The sequence below is a fragment of the Stegostoma tigrinum genome, chromosome 27, assembly GCF_030684315.1.
Source record: "Stegostoma tigrinum isolate sSteTig4 chromosome 27, sSteTig4.hap1, whole genome shotgun sequence".
Classification (NCBI taxonomy): Eukaryota; Metazoa; Chordata; class Chondrichthyes; order Orectolobiformes; family Stegostomatidae; genus Stegostoma; species Stegostoma tigrinum.
Genome location: NC_081380.1, coordinates 15,257,519 through 15,279,301, shown reverse-complemented (window position 1 = coordinate 15,279,301; position 21,783 = coordinate 15,257,519). Strand labels below are relative to the sequence as shown.

General features: G+C 41.1%; 1 protein-coding gene across 1 annotated transcript; it reads right to left on the bottom strand.

The window, feature by feature from the left end:
- Positions 1–5,137: 5,137 nt before the first annotated feature.
- Positions 5,138–12,225, bottom strand: abhd11 (abhydrolase domain containing 11). Its single transcript, XM_048557515.2, has 6 exons — positions 12,076–12,225; positions 10,650–10,785; positions 10,239–10,412; positions 8,773–8,943; positions 7,037–7,218; positions 5,138–5,845 (listed from the first exon to the last, which is right to left on the bottom strand). Exons 1-6 carry the CDS (start codon positions 12,180–12,182, stop codon positions 5,707–5,709), a joined length of 909 nt encoding a protein of 302 aa, XP_048413472.1. The 5' UTR covers positions 12,183–12,225; the 3' UTR covers positions 5,138–5,706.
- Between the last annotated feature and the right edge of the window lie 9,558 nt (positions 12,226–21,783).

The following is a 21,783-nucleotide window of genomic DNA, read 5'->3' as shown; positions in this document are numbered from 1 at the left end:
GGCATTACCACTCTACCATCATTTTCACACAAACATTATCATTTTGATACCCCGCACTAAGTTAATACACCAGAACTGACCAGAAACTCAACTGGACTCACCACATTAACAGAGTGGCTACAAGAGCAGGCCAGAAGCTAGGAATACTGTGGTGAATAACACACATCCTGACTCCTCAAAGCCTGTCCCCAGTCAACAAGGCACATGTCAGGAGTGTGATGGGATATTCCCCACTTGCCTGCTTGAGTGCAGCCCCAACAACACTCAAGAAGCTTGACACCATCCAGGACAAAGCAGCCCACTTGATTGGCATTATACCCACAAGCATCCATTCCCTCCACCATCTACACTCAGCAGCAGTGTGTACTGTCTACAAGATGCACTGCAGAAATTCACCAAAGATCCTCAGACAGCACCTTCCAAATCCATGACCACTTCCATCTAGAAGGACAAGGGCAGCAGATATATGGGAACACTGTCACCTCCAAGTTCGTCTCCAAGTCACTCACCATCCTGACTTGGAAAATATATCGCTGTTCCTTCACTGTTGGGTCAAAATCCTGGAAGTCCCTCCCTAATCGCAGAAGAACATAAGATCTAGGAGCAGGAGTAGGCCATCTGGCCCCTCGCGGCTTCCCCTCCATTTAATAAGATCATGGCTGATCTTTTGGAGACTCAGCTCCACTTACCTGCCTACTCACGGTAACCCTTAATTCCTTTACTGTTCGAAAATTTATCTAAAAACTTGCCTTAAACACATTCAGTGAGGTAGCATCAACCGCTTCACTGGGCAGGAAATTCCACAGATTCACAACCCTTTGGGTAAAGGAGTTCCTCCTGACCTCAGTCCTACATCTGCTTCCCTCTATTTTGAGGCGATGGCCTCTAGTCCTAGTTTCACCTGCTAGCGTAAACAACCTCCTTGCCTCCACCTTATCTATTCCCGTCATAATCTTAAATGTTTCTATAAGATCTCCCCTCATTCTTCTGAATTCCAATGAGTACAATCCCAGTCTACCCAGTCTCTCCTCATAATCCAACCCTCTCAACTCTGGAATCAACTGAGTGAATCTCCTCTGCACCCCCCTCCAGTGTTAGTATATCTCTTCTCAAGTAAGGAGACCAAAACTGCACACAGTACTCCAGGTGTGGCCTCACCAGGACCCTATACAGCTGCAGCATAGCCTCCCTGTTTTTAAACTCCATCCCTCTAGTAATGGCAGACAAAATTCCATTTGCCATTTTAATTACCTGCTGCACCTGCAATCCTACTTTTAGCAATTTATGCACAAGGACACCCAACTCCCTCTGCACAGCAACGTGCTGCAATTTTTTTACCATTTAAAATATAATCCATTTTCCTGTTATTCCTACCAAAATGGATGATCTCATTCTTATCACCATTGAACTCCATCTGCCAGACCTTTGCCCACTCACTTAGACAATCTATATCCCTCTGCAGACTTTCAGTGTCTTCTGCACACTTTGCTCGACCACTCACCTTAGTGTCATCTGCAAATTTTGACACACCACACTTAGTCTCCAATTCCAAATCATCTATGTAAATTGTAAACAATTGTGGTCCCAACACTGATCCTGATCCCACCACTAGCCACTGACCGCCAATCAGAAAAACACCCATTTACCCCTAATCTTTGGTTTCTACTGGTCAACCAACCCTCTATCCATGCGAACACATTACCTGTAATACCGTGCAACTTTATCTTATGTTAGCAGCCTTTGGTGTGGCACCTTGTCAAATGCCTTCTGGAAATCCAGATACACCACAACCACAGGTTCCCCATTCTCCACCATGAAAGTAATGTCCTCAGAGAATTCCACCAAATTAGTTAAACATGCCCTTCCTTTCATGAGCCCATGCTGGGTGTCCCACTGGGACAATTTATATCCATATGTCTTGCTATTTCTTCCTTAATGATAGATTCAAGCATTTTCCCCACTACCGAAGTTAATCTAACTGGCCCATAGTTACCTGCTTTTTGTCTACTTCCTTTTTTAAACAGTGGCGTCACATTGGCTGTTTTCCAAACTGCAGGAACTACCTTAGAGTCCAGTGAATTTTGGTAAATAATTACTACTGCATTTGTTATTTCCCCCATCACCTCTTTTGGTACCCTGGGATGCATTTCATTAGGACCAGGAGACTTGTCTACCTTTAGCCCCCATTAGCTTGCCCAGCACTGCCTCCTCAGTGATAGTTTCCAGGTCCTCACCTCCTATAACCTTCTTGCCATTAGTTTTCAGCATGTTATTTGTGTCTTCCACTGTGAACACCGACACAAAATAACTGTTTAATATCTCAGCCATTTCCTCATTCCCAGTTGTTAAATTGGCCTTCTCATCTTCTAAAGGGACCAATGGTTACCTTTGCCGCTCTTTTACAATTTATACAAACTTTTGCTTCCTGTTTTTATATTCTGAGCCAGTTTACTCTCATAATCTATCTTACTTTTCCTTATAATTTTTTTGTGGCTTTCTGTTGGCCTTTAAAGATTTTCCAGTCTACTAGTTTCCCACTACTCTTTTTTTTTGTATTTTTTTTTCAATCCGATACTTTCCCTTAACATCCATGGCTGGCTCTCTCTTTTCCTACAGTTCTTGCTTATCACCAGAATATATTTCTGAGCACTGTGAAAAATCGTTTTGTAAGTCCTCCATTGTTCCTCAATTGACCCACCGTAGAAGTTTTTGCTCTCATTCTATCTTAGCTAACTCCTCCCTCATTCCTTCATAGTCTCCTTTGTTTAAGCACAGGATATAGATACTGAATGTAACCTTTGCACACTCCATCTGTATTTTAAATTCGACCATACTGTGATCGCTCCTTCCGAGAGGATCCCTAACTGTGAGATCATTAATTATTCTTGTCTCATTATGCAGGATCAGATCGAGGATAGCTTGCTCCCACGTAGATTCCATTACATATTGTTCAAGGAAATTATCATGGATGCATTCTATGAACCCCTCCTCAAGGCTGCCATCACCAACCTGGTTTGAGCAATCGATAAATAGATTAAAATCCCCCATGATAATTGCTGTACCATTTTTACATGCATTTGCTACTTCTATGTTTGTCACCTGCCCCACCATGACGTCATTATTTGGTGGCCTATAGATCACAGCTATCAGTGACTTCTTCTCTCTGCTATTCCTAATTTTCTAATTTGTGGGTCAACCCACAGCAGGGGAACTGCAGCGGTTCAAGAAGGCAGCTCACCACCACCTTCTCCCCCCTCCAATAAAAGAAGTATTTGGATTTGCCTCAGTGTCCTTGCAGTACACAAGGATGCTCAGTCATGCGTCCAAGTTTCATCAATTATTCAGAACTTGAAGTACATTTTGGTAAATAACAGGCAAAGACTGGGCAGACTTAATGATAATCACTGGGGTTAAATAGCAAACTGAAATTTCATATACAAGGACTAAATCTGAGCAGAGAAAGTACAATCACAAGTGCTGAGATGGTAGAAAAACTATTTTTATATCGACTACACAAAGTTCCTTCATCCCCGTTAAGTAAAGGTATCATGTGTTTATGGCACTACGTCACAAAATAGCTGCAGAATTTGATTTACATTAGCTGTTCAGTCAGGATAGCAGTTCAATGATATAATTAGGGTTTCCATGTAGGAAAATAATTACCCAGTTTTCTGCTCTTTAACAGTAACTTCAGCTGAAAAACTGTATTTACAAAATATTGGTTGATAGCATCAAGTTTTGCTTAAATGTCTAATAGCAAAATTGCTTGTTAACTCTGTCCACACATAACAGGAATACTGTCTTAAGGCTTAATACCAAAAGGTAAGGTTGTCTTTTATTTCAAGAGGAATCAGTTCCTTTAGACAAACAGAGAAGATCGGGAGGAACGGATTAGATTTGAATTCAAAAAGTGTAATTAAGTCTTTTATATATCTGTGGATACAAACTTCCCCTTAAAAGTGCCAGCGCACAGACTGTTAAGCTGGTATTTCCTTGCCCCATCCTTGGGGTTCTATACACTAGTTGACCTTTCTCAATCCAAATATTTATCTCAATTCCATGAGCACTAATTTACTGTGGGCCTTATGGTTCTGAATGAAGAGGCTGTTTAATTCAGCAGTCAGCACACAATGTGGGAGAACGGGTGTGCTAACTTTACACTTCTTTTTGTGTCAAGGATCAAAAGGACAGATGCCCTGTTGATATTACTCACAGGTTGCCTCGCTTAGTCACCGTGATCTTGGTTTCCTTCAGGCCATCTGCTCTAATAGGCTCATATTTCAGTCTAAAATCCTCAGCCTTGGTTCTAAGAGCTGACTTTGCAAATATTACTCCCAAATCCTGTACTCAGAGCTTGGAAAAAAGAAATGGATGAATGAATGCTGATGACAGATCTACGAAAATAAAGCTTGCAATCTATTATGATAACTTATTTCCACTCTACTTGCAGATGCACTTCTTCCTTTCAATCTTTTTAAATCTGGTTTTTTTTGTTCTAAAGATAAAGTAATTGTCATCACAGCACTTTCCTCCTAAGTTGTAACTGATCTTTTTAATGTTGCAAGTTCTCCTTGAGGTAATTCTGGAATGTGATTATATTAACCGTCAATGTTACTGATTTTATAAATGTTGGGTCTCTAAGAGTTTGGTTTATACCAGTAGCTATTGAAATGTGTGCAAAAGGCACCCCCTCAATGCCTCCAACTGTCTCCTTCACCTGATGATCTAATGACTTCAGTTGACAAAGAAGCAGTGCTCCAAAAGCTTCACATTTTAAATAAACCTATTGTACTATAACTTAGTGTTGTGTGACTTCTAACTTTTTAACCTTATGAAGGAAAGATGTACTTATCTTTGTGCATGTTCAAAGTTTCAGGAACTTGACTAATCGGTTGGGGGGGTTTAGGCCACATGGTGTATACTAAATGTAAAAGTGCTACTAAATACATTAGCGCAATATGTCAGAAAACCTGACTGGAAAGGAGCTTGTATATTATTGAACACCAAAATAGAGATAATACTCTTGATATACATAGGCTAGCCCCAGTCTGGGACAGACCGTTCTGCAGACCAATCCATGAAATCAAGATTTAAGGGAATTTTATAGCTAGTGCATTAATGATAGAGCTTATACAAATTCAAGTCTAAGGGCTTTAATACAATCTATGATTGGATTTTGCAAAACATCACTTGGAAACAGGATACTGAAAACATCAGCAGATGACAGACAATAAAATGCAGCAGGCAATGCTTTGCTCTGTCCTCACAACACTTGTCCAATACATCCTAGATTCAAAGTGAATAGGAAATAAATATGCGACACACTCACATCGATTCTCTGGAGTCATGTAAATGGCCTGATTCTTTCAGCACTCATCAGTGCCTAATTCGAGCAAATGAATTTCTTCAATTCTATCCCAATGTATTTACTGTATGGATATAAAATTCTTTATGCCAAGTCTCAGCCCTTATCTGCTTCTAGCATTCAGAAACTTGTTAATATGTACTAAGTTACAACATGTTTCTTATTATTGTATTTAAAATATAGTGCGGCATTGAGTCACCAATTTGTGCTCAGTTGATTGACCTCAAATGTACATCTCACAAAATGAACTGTAGAACTTAATGAACATCACAGAAGCAATTAGCAGAATCCAAGTAGTGAACGTCTCTGCAGGGGGTTCCTATTTAGTCCACCATCCATTGCTAACTGGTTTCCAGGAATGCACAGATGGCATTTATAAAGTCATGTGGTTTCTCAGCATGGACCCAATGGCCAGCTCCAGGAACATGTTCAATAACAGAATGTGGAAATAACCGCTTGATCTCAGGATAATCCTTGTCACTTAAAAAAAAACACAAAAATCAATTAACACAGCAGCAAATGTTAGCAGTGACAATAAATGCACTTACATATGCTTAAATACACCACAATCTTGATTACCTAGCACCAAAAAAGAAAAAGTTAGAAGGTAAATGGTTCAATTCTTGTTTTATGAAGACTTAGTTCACCTCATCTGACCTGGTGCTAAGACTTGATTCAGATCATGTGGCCTAGGAAGGGGGAAATTAAACTTCCCAAAATTGTGGCATTGTGCAATTTTGATTTGAAAAGCAGATCAATATTAAGGGAAAACTTTACATCAGTTTTTTTTAATATTATGAAATACAGGAAACAGATTGTGCTTACTATCCATTTGTGTATCTTATAAGAATTTGCTTTACAATTGGCCTCACCTCACTGATCAGTATAACTTCCAAAAAGCTGGCAGAGTGATACATTTAAGATAACAGTATTAGTACACAACTGAATCTTATTCTCACAATCTCTGGGTCATGTTCTAAATAATATGCATAAAACAGAATATTGATTGAAGGGATCTGGGTCCACATATGGGTGTTGTGCTCGTGAAAACATGTGATTCAAACCAAAAATGTGTGGCATTGTCCAAAGTGGCACATGAGAAATGAAAACTGTAGTGAGTGAGCCCTCAGATGTAGCACTGGCAGCAAATGCGGCCAATGAAAAAGGGGCACCAGTGGATATTGAAATATCCAAAATGGTGACTTTAAAGAAACACAAAATAAGAAATATTCTATGATAATGGGAACTGCAGATGCTGGAGAATCCAAGATAACAAAGCGTGAAGCTGGATGAACACAGCAAGCCAAGCAGCATCTCAGGAGCACAAAAGCTGACATTTCGGCCTAGACTGGGTCTAGGCCCGAAGCGTCAGCTTTTGTGCTCCTGAGATGCTGCTTGGCCTGCTGTGTTCATCCAGCTTCACGCTTTGTTATCTAAGAAATATTCTATGCTTCTTTTCCACTCTGGGAAGTCTACTGAGTGGTGTTCTAGATAAACAGTACGAATTGTCATTCCAATTGGTCTAATAATCCTGCATTCAGGCATGACTTTCGAAAAGATCTAATGAGTAAAGATCTAGTGAGTATGGAGTGTGCAACATGTGCCAAGTACATTCAAAATAAGGTTGAAATTTTTGAATGGCTGGATCACGTGGTTAAGGAAATTTTTTACCTGATATAGGGAGAATCACCACCACCCAGAAAGAGTGTCGGGGCAGTGTAAGGACTACTGAAATTGGGGAAGTTCAGAAGACAATCCATTTGGTTTGCAATAGCCTCCAGATTAACTCTCCAAACATATCGACCATCACGCTGCACCAGGTTAGTCAAGAGAAACTGTCTTATGTTATTATCCTACAAATCAAAGGAATAGTGTCAACAGAGAGCATCATACTGGTGACACTGCACAGCACAGATATTAACATACAAATGTGGAACAGGATTGAACTACTTGGCCCCTGAAACCAGGTCCGCCATTGAAAAAGGTCACGAGCGTTTATTTGATTTTAATCTCACCTCCATATCCTCGTTTATTTCACAAATTTGCTTTTCAAGAATCTATCACTTCTACCATAAAAATAATCAAAAACTCAAACTACCACCTTGAGAAAGAGACAACACAAAGACTGCTAAACCAAGTAGAATAGTCACCACAAAAATTCCATCCAAGGCAGAGCTCAGAGGTACTGTGATTTAAGCCACTGAACATCAGTCACAATGCAGAGGATTTTCTTTTCTTCCCTGTTTTCCCAAAAGCAAGCCTTTCATTGAAGAATGATTTATTAGGCGGAATTAGTTGAGTTATGATTGCTCCACTGATGGGTACCTCACCTACACCACTCACAGTCATTCATCCATCTGTGTAAGATATTCATAACAAAATCTCATCCAAGATCCAAAACTGATTGAATAACCTATTAGCAGTTGTGGGCTTGCACAGTTATTCAGGGTGGTTCCCAAGTAATTGCTGTGAAATCTTAAATAAAAACAGAAATTGCTGGAGAAACTCAGCAGGTCTGGCAGCAGCCGTGATGGGAAAGCAGAGTCAACACTTCAGGTCCAAAGACACTTCACTAAAACCAGAAGGGGCTAGGAAAAGATGGTATATGTGATGGAGACAGGGGTTGAGGGAGTAAAGGAGTGAGGGAATAGTTGGAGGCAGTGCCTAGAGGGAAAGAAAGACAGAAAAATAAAGAGATGGATAATGGTAAGCCAGGGGAGAAAAAAGAAACGATCATGGGAACCATAGTGGCTGAAAACAGCTTGGCTGCGCTGAAAGCAGCCCATATGATGACAAAGCCCGGAGTGTAGGAGGGGTAGGGCTGTGAGTAGGGGGTAGGGGGTGGGCGTTGATTAAGAACACAGGGAGTGGTGTTCAGACCATAAAATTACTAAGCTCTGTGAAAGTTTTATCCTGGCAATCACTGAACAGCAAGACAGAGACAATTGGAAAAAACAGCAGCAATATTCCAGTAATCAAAACAAAATTGAAGAACAATGCAGCACAGAACTTATTTCTAGGGGATGGGGGAGGAATAAATCAAGGCAAAATTAACCCACCATATACTCTGGACAGGAGGGGTGCAACAGGCAAAGACAGTTCTTCACAGGAAGAAATTATGAAAGAATATCTCATCTAGGCCCAGGAAGCTGATTGTAATGTGAAACTAACCCAAGCTATGCCCAAGGACACGACAACTCGAGTGTAACTTACCACCGATCCACTGTGTATGAAAAGGAACAATTTAACTTTAAGTCTCTATGAAAAAGAGGTTAAACAAAAACTAAATCCTCTAGATGGCTGCCTTGTTCTGCAAATGGCCCCTTTCAGCTGTCCCACCCGGTGCTGCTCTGCATATTCAAATATTACTTGTCTAAACTACCACAGAAATGACTGGTGACCTTTACCTCAATGTATGGTTGGAGCTGTTGTTCAGCTTGTTTTCGTGCAGCAGACCTTGGCAAGTCATTAACCACTGTTATTGCCCTCATGGCAGCAATATATTTTAAGAAAGGTGTATGCGAGGTGGTCTGCCTGGGAGTGACGTCCACTACAATAAGCTTTTCGACCAGTTCTGGCTAAGCAGAGACAACAGAACATTATTACCAAACTATGTCATAAGGCAAGTTTAAAATGCTCACCTTTAATGTTTCAGCAAGTTAAATGTACTGCCTAATACAAGCCAACTGGTTCTAGGTAAAATGTGTACTTTGTGCTGAGTTCACTGATGCCAGTCAGAGTAACGAAACAGTTGATGAAACTGGCAGTAGAGTACTTAGGCTAGGAGCAAAAAAAAAATCAGTTTTTTTGTTAACTGTTCATCAGTAATCACTGCAATAAAAGTGCATGTCTGAATATCAGATATGGATAAGATGAAGGGACATCATCTCACCTTCTGCTTAGGCACCTTATAACCATCAAGACTCAACTTTGAGTTTTAACACCTTCTTCCATGCTATCACTTGTCCTCACAACCCTGGGTCCTGCAATGAAATCAGTACAGGCTTTCAATATTGGTAACCCATTTTCAACTACTCTCCAGCTTCTCTCATTCCCTAGCTTACTGTCAAAAACCCCTTTGTTTGCCTACTCACTTCTTTTTGGGTCACTGGATTTGCAACGTTAACTCTTTCTCTCCACGGATAATAGAATAGAATTCCTACAGTGCGGAAGAGGTAATGTGGCCCATCAAGTCTGCACTGATCCTCCAAAAAGCATCACACCGAGACCCACCTCCACATCCTGCACTTCCCATGGCTAATCCACCGAGACTACACATTCTCAAACACTATGAGAATTTAATATGGCTAATTCACCTAACCTGCACTTCTTTGGACTATGGGAGGAAACTAGAGCGTCCTGAAGAAACCCATGCAGTCATGGGGAGAATACGCAAACTCCATACAGACAGTCATCCAAGGCTGGAATTGAACCCAGGTCCCTGGAGCTGTGAGTCAGCAGTGCTAACCACTGAGTCATTGTGCCACCCCAGATGCTGCTGAACCTGTTGAGCTTCTCTAGCAATTTTTGATGTTGTTTGTTACAGTTAAGAACAGGCTTAGCTAGAATGCCTCCAAAAACTAACAACCTGGTAAACTGCCCTATTTTCACCTGACATCCACACCTTTTCTTATTAGAAAACTTAGCTGCTCTTTTTCATAAACCTCCCAAGGAGCCAAACGCTCATTTGGCCACTCAAATGTTGAACTAACTCAGCTAAATAAACTCAGCACAAGGACATCACAATCTGGGAACTTTTGTATGGTTTAGTGTTACTAAAGGTCTTAGCCAAAAGGGAAAAGGTCTGACAGTACATGCAATTTACCAAAGTGAATGATAACCAGATATATTCATTGCCATCAATCACACATACCTTTAGCAGTGCTGTCGTCATTGCAATTTTGCCACCCATGCTATGGCCAATCATAATACACTTTGGAAACTGTAAAATGTTGAACAAATGCTGAAAATCAAAGCTCATTTCTTCGTAAGTCATCACTGGATTGTGTCCGCTATCACCATGGTTACGGTTATCCACTGTCACCACCTTGTAAAGAGGCATGAAATTACCGTAAATACACAGAAAATCTGGCTTTATGCCTTTCATAAAGTACGTTGAATGACTGAACTGAGATATGCTCACATAATCACATTCTCTGCATTAGTCAGACTTTCACTCCATAAAAAAAGGTTGTAAAAGCAGTGGTTAGTTAGTATCACATTCAAACCTAGAGTTTTGGGAAAGAAATTCGTTGAATCACAGCACAGTTCTCCTGTAACTCACCGTTCTGCCTGTCCGCTTAGACAATGCTTTCGCTATTGAATAAAAGTTTGACTTATTGCCAAAGAGCCCATGAAGGAAGACCAATGGAGTTTCTGTATTTCTGCCATGTATTACATCATGGGCAAGGTCCACTGGTCTAAAGAAAACAGGATAATATTAATTAACTAACTCATAATCTGTAACAAATTTCATCTTATCATTAGCTCATGAATGAGGACTACATAATTAAACCATAACAATGGGAACTCCAAATGGCTAATGCCTAAAGCCCTTAAGAAGTTACCCTCCTCCCTTCAGAAAAACCTCAGTGGATCTCTCTCCCACTGCAACTCTCTCGTCCTCTCTACCTATCTTCTCCTCTATCCATCTTCTATTCGCCTCTCCCTATTTATTTCAGAACCCCCTTCCCCTCCCCCATTTCTGAAGAAGGGTCTAGGCCCGAAACATCAGCCTTTCTGCTCCTCTGATGCTGCTTGGCCTGCTGTGTTCGTCCAGCTCTACATCCTGTTATCTGAGGTTCTCCAGCATCTGCAGTTCCTACTATCAAAGAAAAATAAACTTTAGTTCTTAATGAAGTCAACACTGTCCCATGGTGAGAATACCAACCAGCTGCGCTGCTATGTGAGGAAAAGTATATCATCACCATCATGCTGCACAGAAATAATGCCATCACAAACCTCCCATTACAAAGCCTACACATAACCCAAAAAAGCAAAAAGTACAGCGCACGCAAATAAACACAAACGTACTTTGCAGCCAGTTTATTGTTGTAGCAGAACGGTCAGCTCAGGGATAATCTTAACATTCCCCTTGATTTTCTATCATCACCAAAATTAAATAATGAAGCATCAAGCAGTCTGGTACGAGACTGATCAGTTAACTAGTGATTCTCCAGAAACGGCCACACAAAAACTGGGCCTGATTTTGACCAAGGCCCCTCGAGCAACTGTCTGTGTGGAGTTTGTACATTTTCCCCGTGTCTGTGTGGGTTTCCTCCCATAGTCCAAAGATGTGCGGGCTAGGTGGATTGGCCATGCTAAATTGTCAGTGTCCAGGCATGTGTAGATTAGGTGTGTTCTGAGGGAATGGGTCTGGGTGGGATGATGGTCAGTGTGGACTTGCTGGGCCCGAAGGGCCTGTTGCCACACTGTAGGGATTCTGTAAGATCTCAGATCTCCACATCTTGTGCACTGTAAACATACAAACTGGTCATTACAAACTTAGAAATCCATCCCTGCTGAGCGACTCGCTAACACCTGACCCCAAACCCCATGCTGCTGCGGTTAACAGAGCCACTCATGGATCACCCCACAAGCGATACTGTGCTGGACCTGCCCGGGTAAAGTCGGGTTTAAGCTGCGAGGGATCAGGAGAGCGGCCGAACAACGGAGGGCCTGGGTCTGAATGTATATGCGTCCGCACTTACCTCAGTGTGGTGTCCTGTATGAACTGGCCAAAGGCCGGAGCCCGGACCAAGAGACATGGCCCCAGTGACCCGGCCCAGCCACCACGTCTCAGAAACAAGGCGCGCATCGCACAACCAATGGCCGTTACCACGGTCAACCGGTGCGTTATGATGACGTCACCGCGTTCCAACAGCGCTCCCTGTCGGTGAGGTGAGGAATCTGCGCCTGCCTCATCCACTGTTCTAGGATTATCCTGAGTATCTCGGACGTTGCTGTGAGTGTGGGTCTTCTGATCGTTTCTTTAACACATCTGTTTGTCCGGTGTAGTAAATATAGGGCACGAGGAAGAAAAAAGACTGTTGACTGAGTCCAAAGAAATATGCTGATGAAGAGGCTATTTAGAGTCATACAGCATTGAAACAGACTCATAGGTCCAACCAGTTCATGCTGAACATAATCCCAAACTAAACTCGTCCCCCTCCCTGCACCCGGCATACATTCCTTTGCTATTCATGTATCTATCTAAATAACATTTTATTGTATTTGTACCCACAACCACTACTTCCTCTGTGTAAAAAATTTGCCTCATGTATTTTTTAAATCTTTCTCCTCTCACCTGCAAATGTGCCCCCTGGTCTTGAAATCCCCCATGCTAGGGAAAAGTCAACTACTATTAACTCTGTACCATTCATTATTTTATCATCTTCAACAGGTTGCCTTTCAATCTCGTATGCTCCAGTGGAAAAAGTCCCAGCTTATCCAGCGATAAGGGATAGTGGGAACTGCAGATGCTGGAGAATCTGAGATAAAAAGGTGCAGAGCTGGATGGACACAGCTGGCCAAGCAGCATCAGAGGAGCAGGAAAGCTGATGTTTCGGGTCTGGACCCTTCTTCAGAAATGGGGGAAGGAAAGGGGATTCTGAAATAAATAAAGGGTGGGGGAGGTGGATGGAAGATGGATAAAGGAGCAAATCAATGGAGAGGAGACAGACAGGTTAAAGAGGCAGGGTTGGAGCCTGTAGAGGTGAGTGTAGGTGGGGAGTTAGGGTGGGGGTAGATCAGTTCAGGGAAAATGGACAGCTCAAGGAGGTGGGATGAGGCTGGTAGGAGATGAGAGTGAGGTTTGAGGTGGGAGGAGTGGATATGTGGGAGAAAGGACGGAAAGGTTAGGGAGTTGGGGATGAGCTTGTATGGTTTTTGGATGCGGTTGGGGGAGGGGAGATTTTGAAGCTTGTGAAGTCCACATTGAGTCTGCAGGGTTCCCAAGCTTATCCAGCCTTTTCTTTATAACTCAAACCTTCCATACCCTATAATATCCTGGTAAATGTCTTATGAACCCTCTCCAGCTTGATAATATCCTTCCTATAATTGGGTGACCAGCATTGGACACAGTATTCTAGAAGAGGCCTCTCCAATGTCCTGTACAACCTCAAATGACTTTCCAACTTCCATACTCAAGGGACTGAACAATGAAGGCAAGTGTGTCTGTGTGTGACGCCAACAAGAATTATGAATCTGCACCCCTAGGTGTCTCTGTTCTAAAACACTACCCAAAGCCCTATAATTAATTATGAATCTGCACCCCTAGGTGTCTCTATTCTAAAACACTACCCAAAGCCCTATAATTAATTATGAATCTGCACCCCTAGGTGTCTCTGTTCTAAAACACTACCCAAAGCCCTATAATTAATTATGAATCTGCACCCCTAGGTGTCTCTGTTCTAAAACACTACCCAAAGCCCTATAATTAATTGTATGAGACCTATCCCTCGTTTGTTTACCAAAACACAATAGTTCGCATTTATCCAGATTGAACTCCATCTGCCATTTTTCAGCCCATTGACCCACTTGATCATGATCCCTTTGCAATCTTAGAAAAGCTTCTTCACTATCTGTTTATGCCATCAATTTTGGTGTCATCCACAAAGTTACTAACCAAATCATTTATGTAAATACCAAACAAAAGGGGACCCAGAACCGATCCCTGCAGAACATCGCTGGTCACAGGCCTCCAGTCCAAAAAGCAACCATCCACCATCACTCCCTATCTCCTGCCATTAAGTTAATTATGTACCCAATTAGTAAGCTCACTCTAAATCCCATGTGACCTAACTTTACTAATTAGTCTACCATGAGGACCCTTGTCAAAGGCTTTACTAAAATCCAAATAAACAACGTCTAAGTTCTGCCGTCATTGATCTTTTTGGTATCTTCCTCAAAAAACTCAAGTCAAGTTTGAGACACTATTTTCCTCACACAAAATCATGCTGACTATCCCTAATCAATTCTTGCCTGTCTAAATGTCCACAAATCCTTTGATAATCACCTCCAACAATTTATCCACAACCGAAGTCAGACTCACGGGTTTATAATTCCTGGTTTCTCCTGACAGCCTTTCTTAAACAAAGATACAACATTAGCCGCCCTCCAGTCATTAGGCAACTCACCTGTAGTTATAGATGATGCAAATATTTCTGCAATGGGTCTTGTAATTTCCTCCCCACAACAATCTGGGATACATTAGATCAGCTCCCAGAGATTTGTCCATCTTTATATTCTCTAAGACTTCTTGAACTTGTACTTCAGTAACATGAACTGTTTTTAAAACATCAAAGTTTATTTTTCTGCATTCTCCGGACTCCATTTCTTTCTTTACAGAAAAACTGATGCAAAATATTCATTTATTGTTTCTCCCATCTCCTGGGGTTCAATACAAAGATGATCTTCTTTGTCTTTAAGAGGCCCATCCTCTCTCTAGTTATCCTCTTGCTCTTAATATATTTGCAGAATCTCTCTGGGTTATCCTTGATCTTATCTGCCAATGCTATCTCATATCTCCTCTTTGCTGTGCTGGCTTCTTTCTTGAGAATGCCCCAGCAATCTTTGATTAAGAGATTCAATTAACCCAAGTTGTCAATATCTAAAGTAAGATTCTCAGTCATTCTTAACTAGAATTTCAATATGTTTATTCAGCCACTGTTCCTTCATTTTTCCAACCTTATCCTTCACTCTAATAGGAGCAAAATGCCTCTGAACTCTTGTCATCACACTCTTGAAAGTCTCCCACTTGTCAGACATCCTTTTACCTGCAATCTACTACAATCTACTACACTCAACTTTTTAAAGTTCTTGTCTCATACCATTAAAATTTAACTTACTCCAATTAAACATTTTAACTTTTATGGAAGGCTTATCATTTTCCAAATCCATTTTAAAACTAATAGATTTATGACCTTGATCCCAAAGTGATCCCCCACTATTATTCAGTCACCTACCTCATGCCCAAAAGAAGGTCTAGTTTTGCTCCTTCTCCAATAGGAGCATCCACATATTGATAAAGAAAATTTTCTTGAACACATTTGACTAATTCTTCACCATCCAAACCCTTTAACACTATGGCAAGCCCGATCAATGCTTCCCTATTGGCCTGGATCAGCAAAGCATCACTTTATTGGTGGGAATAGATAGTTTCTGAAGACATGGCCAGGATCAAGTCTAACCAAAGCTGGCAACCCCAACTCAAGTTCCCATTTTTAACATTGTTAATTACAAAAATATTGATCTAGATATGACTATTATGTGGTACTTGATGAACTTATAGAATGCATGCACGTGCAATACGTGTTTTGAAATTCTTTGTGCTGTTGTTATGATCCCAGCTGATGGTACTACTGAACAAATCAGATGCCAGAATGAAATCTGGGTTGATAGATTCTTTGTTAAAGTCAACATGGCAGTGTTTCATTGAAGTAATTGTCTGCTCCTCCTTTTGAATCCAAAGACTTTTGGACTATGTTCTTTAAAAACTTGCTCATTTCAGATTGTAATGGACCAGACTAAATTCCCTCAAAATGTATTAAGATAGCCTAGACTTCAACCTTTTCTTATTTTTAAAAGCGAGTTCTGGAGGGTAGGTGATGAAGCGGACTGGGTTTAAAGGCTTTTTTTTCCTGAACTTTATACTCTTGTTTTTCTAATTTATTCCAATGGTTTTGTACTTTTGTACTTATGATGGCACAAAGATCTGTAATGATGGACATTTTATTTCTTTACTTTTCTAATTTTTTAATGAGAATTTGTAATTAAGAATCTGCTCCCAGGTACCTTTGTACCTAAAATGTTGCAGTTAGTGGCTACATATAAACTGTTCACTGTACTCATGAGCATATGTTACAATAAAGCTAATTCTAATTCTAATTGTGAGGTGTTGTGTTCCAGATGTAATTTGATTGGTCAAACTACCAGGCAAAACACACTTTATTCTTACAGGATACTTAAAATACCAACAAAAGAAAGAAGAATTGGAATAACTCAATTCTATTGGAAAACTTGACAGAATAGTAAATTATTTAATTATTAAGCATCATGGCTTAATGTTTGCACATTCTCCCTGTGTCTGCATGGGCTTCCTCCGGGAGTTCTGGTTTCTTCCTACAGTCCAAAGGTGCCCGGGTTAGGTGGATTCACCATGCTAAATTGCCCATAGTGACCAGGGATGTGTAGATTAGGTGGATTAGCCATGTGAAAAAAATGCGAGGTTACAAGGGCTAGGGTAGGGGGTTGAGACCGGGTGGGATGCTCCCCAGAGAGATGGTGTAGACTTGCTGGACCGAGTGGCTGTTTCCACACTGTAGGGATTCTATGATTCTAACCGTTTCAATATAGCAACTTCCCATAAATGCAGCCTTGTATCAATCAATTATAATCAGTAAAATAGATTGTCTCACATGCAATTCACCAGTACAGGAAGAAAGAAATCAGGAGAAAACTCTGAAACAGGGAGAGAACGCAAGTCTTTTGGTAGCAGGGATAGATGTATAAGAATTTCCCAACCCCATAGCTATTGAAAGTTAAATTAAAATCCTTGTTCTGTGGGAGCTTGACCCTACCACTTTAGGCAGCTTCTATTGTTCCAACTTTTAAAAAGTCCCAAGACCTCACAAGCTGTGTACTTTATTGCTTGGGAATAGATTGCTTTCACCTCTGTTTCAAATTGTCTTCATAAAAAAAGGCCTAATACACCTCTTAAAGCCTTAGTGTCATCACACCTCCCCCATTAAAAATATGAACCATCAATATACAAAGATGGCTTCATTTTTTAAAACCCTCAATTTTATGATATTATTAAACTCCAATATATATACATTACATTGACTCTAAGCATGCAAACATTCAATTCTTACGTTCATTTCAATACATTTCTTCTGCTATTGAACACCTCCGTCATCCTTCATCACAGTAGTGACAATGCTGTGGCAATCATGTCCCGCCAAATGTATAATTTTCAAATTGCATTGCTGCAATAATAAGCTCCACATAAATAGTCTGGAATTTTCACCCTTAAATGTCTCCATAAACTTTAAAGGTTTATGATCAGTATATACAATTGACTCAAAAATATTATTGGTAACATACATGTTGAAATATTGTCTCTGTGTGACAGAAATGACAATTATTGGTAATTATGGAGTAAAATAAGTGAAAGTTTTTCAAATGAAATGGGAAACTGACCATTTTTGTTGCTATTTCTAGAGCTTTTTCCTAGAAAACATTAGGAAGATTAACAATGCCAAAGTTTAGATGAAAAGCAACAGAGCAGGGTGTATTTACTGGCCATACAATAACTTAGATTTAGACATTCAGCAAGGTTGAAAGAGCAAGTACCAAAAGGGAACAATATAGGCCAACTGGTGCTGTCAGCTGTGCCAGACCCCATCCCAGTGTGAATCAGTGAGAGCTGTTCGAAGGGAGGGCGAGAGAAAGTGGGCGAGATCAGATGGAGGTTTGGCTGTCATATTCATTTGAAAAATGAATAAAAGTGGGGATGTCTGCACATGTAATGGCATACCACTGCATCCAGGTTATGGTGACAGCAGCAGTGCATAGAAGGATGCATTTTGAAACCTATTGTGGTTAGCTGTTGTCATCAACCCTGTCCGCCTATACGCAGGTACAGCAGCCATTTTATTAGCCATTTTGGCATTTGGTGTGATCATTTTATCTTTTAATCATTAATTGAAAGGACACTATGGAACACATTTCTTTTCAAATCCACTTGACATCATAAGATTTAGGCAAGGTTGACAGTTGCTGTATTGTTTGCAGTCACGTGTCTGAGTTTATGGCTGCCAGGATCTGTTACTATTTTCATAATGTTTTGGAATTTGGTGGTGGAACAGCCTTTGACGTGATAAGGATTCCATCTCAGCATTTTGCCACCTTCTGAGAAATCCTTTTTTTCGGATTCAATCAGGTGGTGAAAAACTGAAACACTTTGCATGACATGACTTGCAAAGTTGGAGGAAATGATATCAGTGGGATAAGGGCATGGACTGATTTGAAAACAAGTACAAGATAGTTGAAGTCAGTTTGCTGAAAAATATGTGGAGTGTGGGAGTATGGCAGTGATGGATTGGAATTTTGTATGGATGAAGGTCTTGCATTTTGAAACGTCTGTGATTTTTGAAATGAAGATACTGGATTGGAGAACAAGGAATGATGAACTATTACATTTTGATTTGATTCGAGGTTCATCTTAAAGGCTTCTGGATAGATTGCATTTGACATCTGAAATGAATGTGTTTGAAAATCTCAGTGATAATGTGTGTGGATAGTTAAACATCTATATGTGTAAGGATACAATGCTGGAAGCAAATGGACCATTTCTTATCTTGTACTTTTTTCTTCAACAACCAACCATTATTTGACAAATACGTTCTTTTCAATTTATTGCTACACAGGAAGTGAAACAACTGCACAGAGGCTGGTATCCCATCACCAGGTCACCTTTTATCTACATGTACACAGTACACTGGCGTGACCGGCCAGCTCGGCGTCAGTCCCTGAAATCAGGAGACTTTCTGAATCTCCTGTTTTTGTTTTATGCAAGAAACTTGATTCAGTATTTCCAATGCCAGGAAAACATGCAGGTGGCCGTGAACCAGTCACAGGCAAAGCCCGATATTTACGTGAAGAAAGTGGAGGGGGAGAGAGAATCCCCTGTTTACATCTGTCAGTCATGGCTTCCTGATTTGTCCAGGTTAACAATCCCAATCAAGATCCACCTGGTTCCAATCACTACATTCCACATCCCCAAATCTGGGGATGTAGGCCTGGTCTTCCTCTGGTAGCTTCTCCTGGGACACGTTTGCCCCAGGTCTGGTTCCTGACTCAACTCGGACATGAGCAGTGTGTACTGGTCCGTAGCTCACAGCTTGCATTTGGAGCGTCTCAGGAAAATTTCCTCCTCTACTTGTGGTGATAATGGTTTTGAGGCTATATTCATCTTGCACTCTGAGCCTTCCTCGACACTCGAAGGAGGGGGTGAACTTATGGTTTCTAACAGGCCTTCCGGCTGTTCTGAGGGGCCAGTTATGTTTTGCTCCTGGACCCATTTGTGAGGTAGCAGCTTTCAGGTGATCCACATGTTTGTTCAGGACTGTCTCACCTACCTGAACATTCTATGTCATGGGACCCGACCTTGCATCAGTCTGGCCCCATTCCCATGCAGGGCCATTTCCATGATTCTGGCACTAAACTTCATCCCCTGAAGTAAACTGGTCTCTCTCGCTTAGAGGAAGCATGTGGCCAGCCTTGGTGTTCCTGCACCAGATATAACCTGGGGCGGAGTCTTCTCCACACCCCTGCAGTTGCGTCCTATAATCAAACATGAACCGGACGAGTTAGTATCGAGTGACGTCGTAGGCTGTGTATTCAAGCCAGCCTTCAAGGTTTGGACTGCTCTTTCCACCAGGCCATTGGATGGTGGATGGTGGATGGTATGGAGCTGTCCAAATATGCCAAATGCCATTGTTGACTTTAGGAAATACTCGAATTCCTTGCTGGTAAATGATGTCCCATTGTCCATGAACAAATACCTCCAGGAGTCCATGTATTGCAGACAATGCTCACGGTTTTTCAATTGGCATCACTGAGTTCCACAAATGAACTCTATGCATGTCCAACCACTTTGAATAGGCATGCACAATGATTAAGAAAATTAAGCTCATGAAAGAACCTGCATAGTTGAAGTGTAACCGAGTACTGGGTTAACCCAGCCATTCAAATGAAGTGGGGATGCTGGCGGCAGTAATACCGCCCAGTCAGTGTGGATTAGAACTTCTCTATCCTTGGGATTGGTATTTATCCAGCTGTAAAATGCAGTTTACCCTTTACTTAAAATCTTCACAATGGTGAACCGAGCTGTCAGGTTTCTCAATTGGTATGACTGGTGCTGCCTATTCTGGAAACTACACTAGTTTGATGATTCCTTTGACAAAATATTACAAACTTCTGACATACTGGGTCCAGCCTTTGACAGTAGAATCAAACTTGCCAAATAAAGGCATGATGCCAGAAGTGTTTACCACAACTCAAAGATGGCTGTTCTTCAGGCATGCACGGTTTTCTCCCATTGCCACTGAAATAACTGAACAGAGGCCAGTACCCTGTCACCAAGTCACCCTTTATTTACACATGCACAGTACATGGGCTCTGACCAGCCAGCTCGGAGTCAGTCCCTGATGTCAGGAGACTCTCTGAATCCTCTGTAATATCTGTCAACCAAGGCTCCCTGATTGGCCCAGGTTAACAACTCCAATCAAGGATCTCAATGTCAATAAGGTCCACTTGGTTCCAATCACTGCAGCAAGTTTTCTGTGTTCTTCTTTAATTAGTATATTTGTCTATGTTTGGTGTTCATTGCCTCAACTCCAAGCTTTAGAAATCATCCCCATAGCTCTTTGCCTCTTTACTTTGCTCTCTCTCTTTAGGTATTGCTTAAAAACTACCTCCATTACCATTCTTTTGGTCATTTACCCAAATTTGCTTTTCTGACTCAATATCATGATTGATTTTGTAATTCAATTATGAAGCACTTTGGAGCATTGTGCTATGTTAACAACACTATATAAACATATGTCGAGGTGTCTTGTAGCACAGTGGTAGGGTCCTACGTCTAGATCAAGAGATCTGGGTTCAAGTCTTACCCGCTCCAGATGCGTGTCACAACATCTCTGAACAGGTTGATTAAAAAATCTGTGAATACAAATAGCTTGGATGTGACCACTAGATGGCATCACTTTCAACAGAGCCATCATCAGTTTCCATGCATGTGTCAAAGTTGCATACCGTGTACTGACAGATCCTAATACTGGATGATATCAGTCGTTAATCATTGTTTTCCTCATGCCCTGCCATGCCAACTGTGTATAATAAACCCAAGCCTTGCATGAGATCCATAGTGTCCTGGAGCTAAACAGAAAATGTTTGAATTGTTGAGAGCAGACTTTTGTCAAGACTCGATTCAGATCCAGGATCTCCTGTATTTTGCGTTTTGTCCATAGTGCCACAATGCATGGTTTTGCTTTGAAGCTGTGAGACGAGCAAGTAAATAAGTGAAGAATGGAGAGCACAAGTCAGCTGTGAAATGCAATGTTCATCCTCTGGTCAGAAATCACACAGCGCCAGGTTATAGTCCAACAGGTTTATTTGAAAGCATAAGCTTTTGAAGCCTGACCCCTTCTTTTGGTGTCAGTGAGAGAGGTAATATCAGACACAGAGTTTATAAGTAAAAGACCAAAGTGTCACACCATACACCAGGATGTATTAAACAAACCTAAGATGCTGGTAAATCTTTAACCAGTTAGAAGGTTTTACTTGACTAATATGTACATAGAAATCCCTGAGAAAACTAAAAGTTTTGTCTCTTGTTTTTGAATAATACAATG

Excerpts from the sequence above, each read along its gene's own strand:
- abhd11 (XM_048557515.2), bottom strand. The coding sequence starts at position 12,182 with ATGCGCGCCTTGTTTCTGAGACGTGGTGGCTGGGCCGGGTCACTGGGG. Across the intron at positions 10,786-12,075 it reads ATACAGGACACCACACTGAG|ACCAGTGGACCTTGCCCATG; the intron begins GTAAGTGCGGAC and ends TGTTTTCTTTAG. Across the intron at positions 5,846-7,036 it reads GGTGATTCTCCCTATATCAG|TGACAAGGATTATCCTGAGA; the intron begins GTAAAAAATTTC and ends TTTTTTTTTAAG.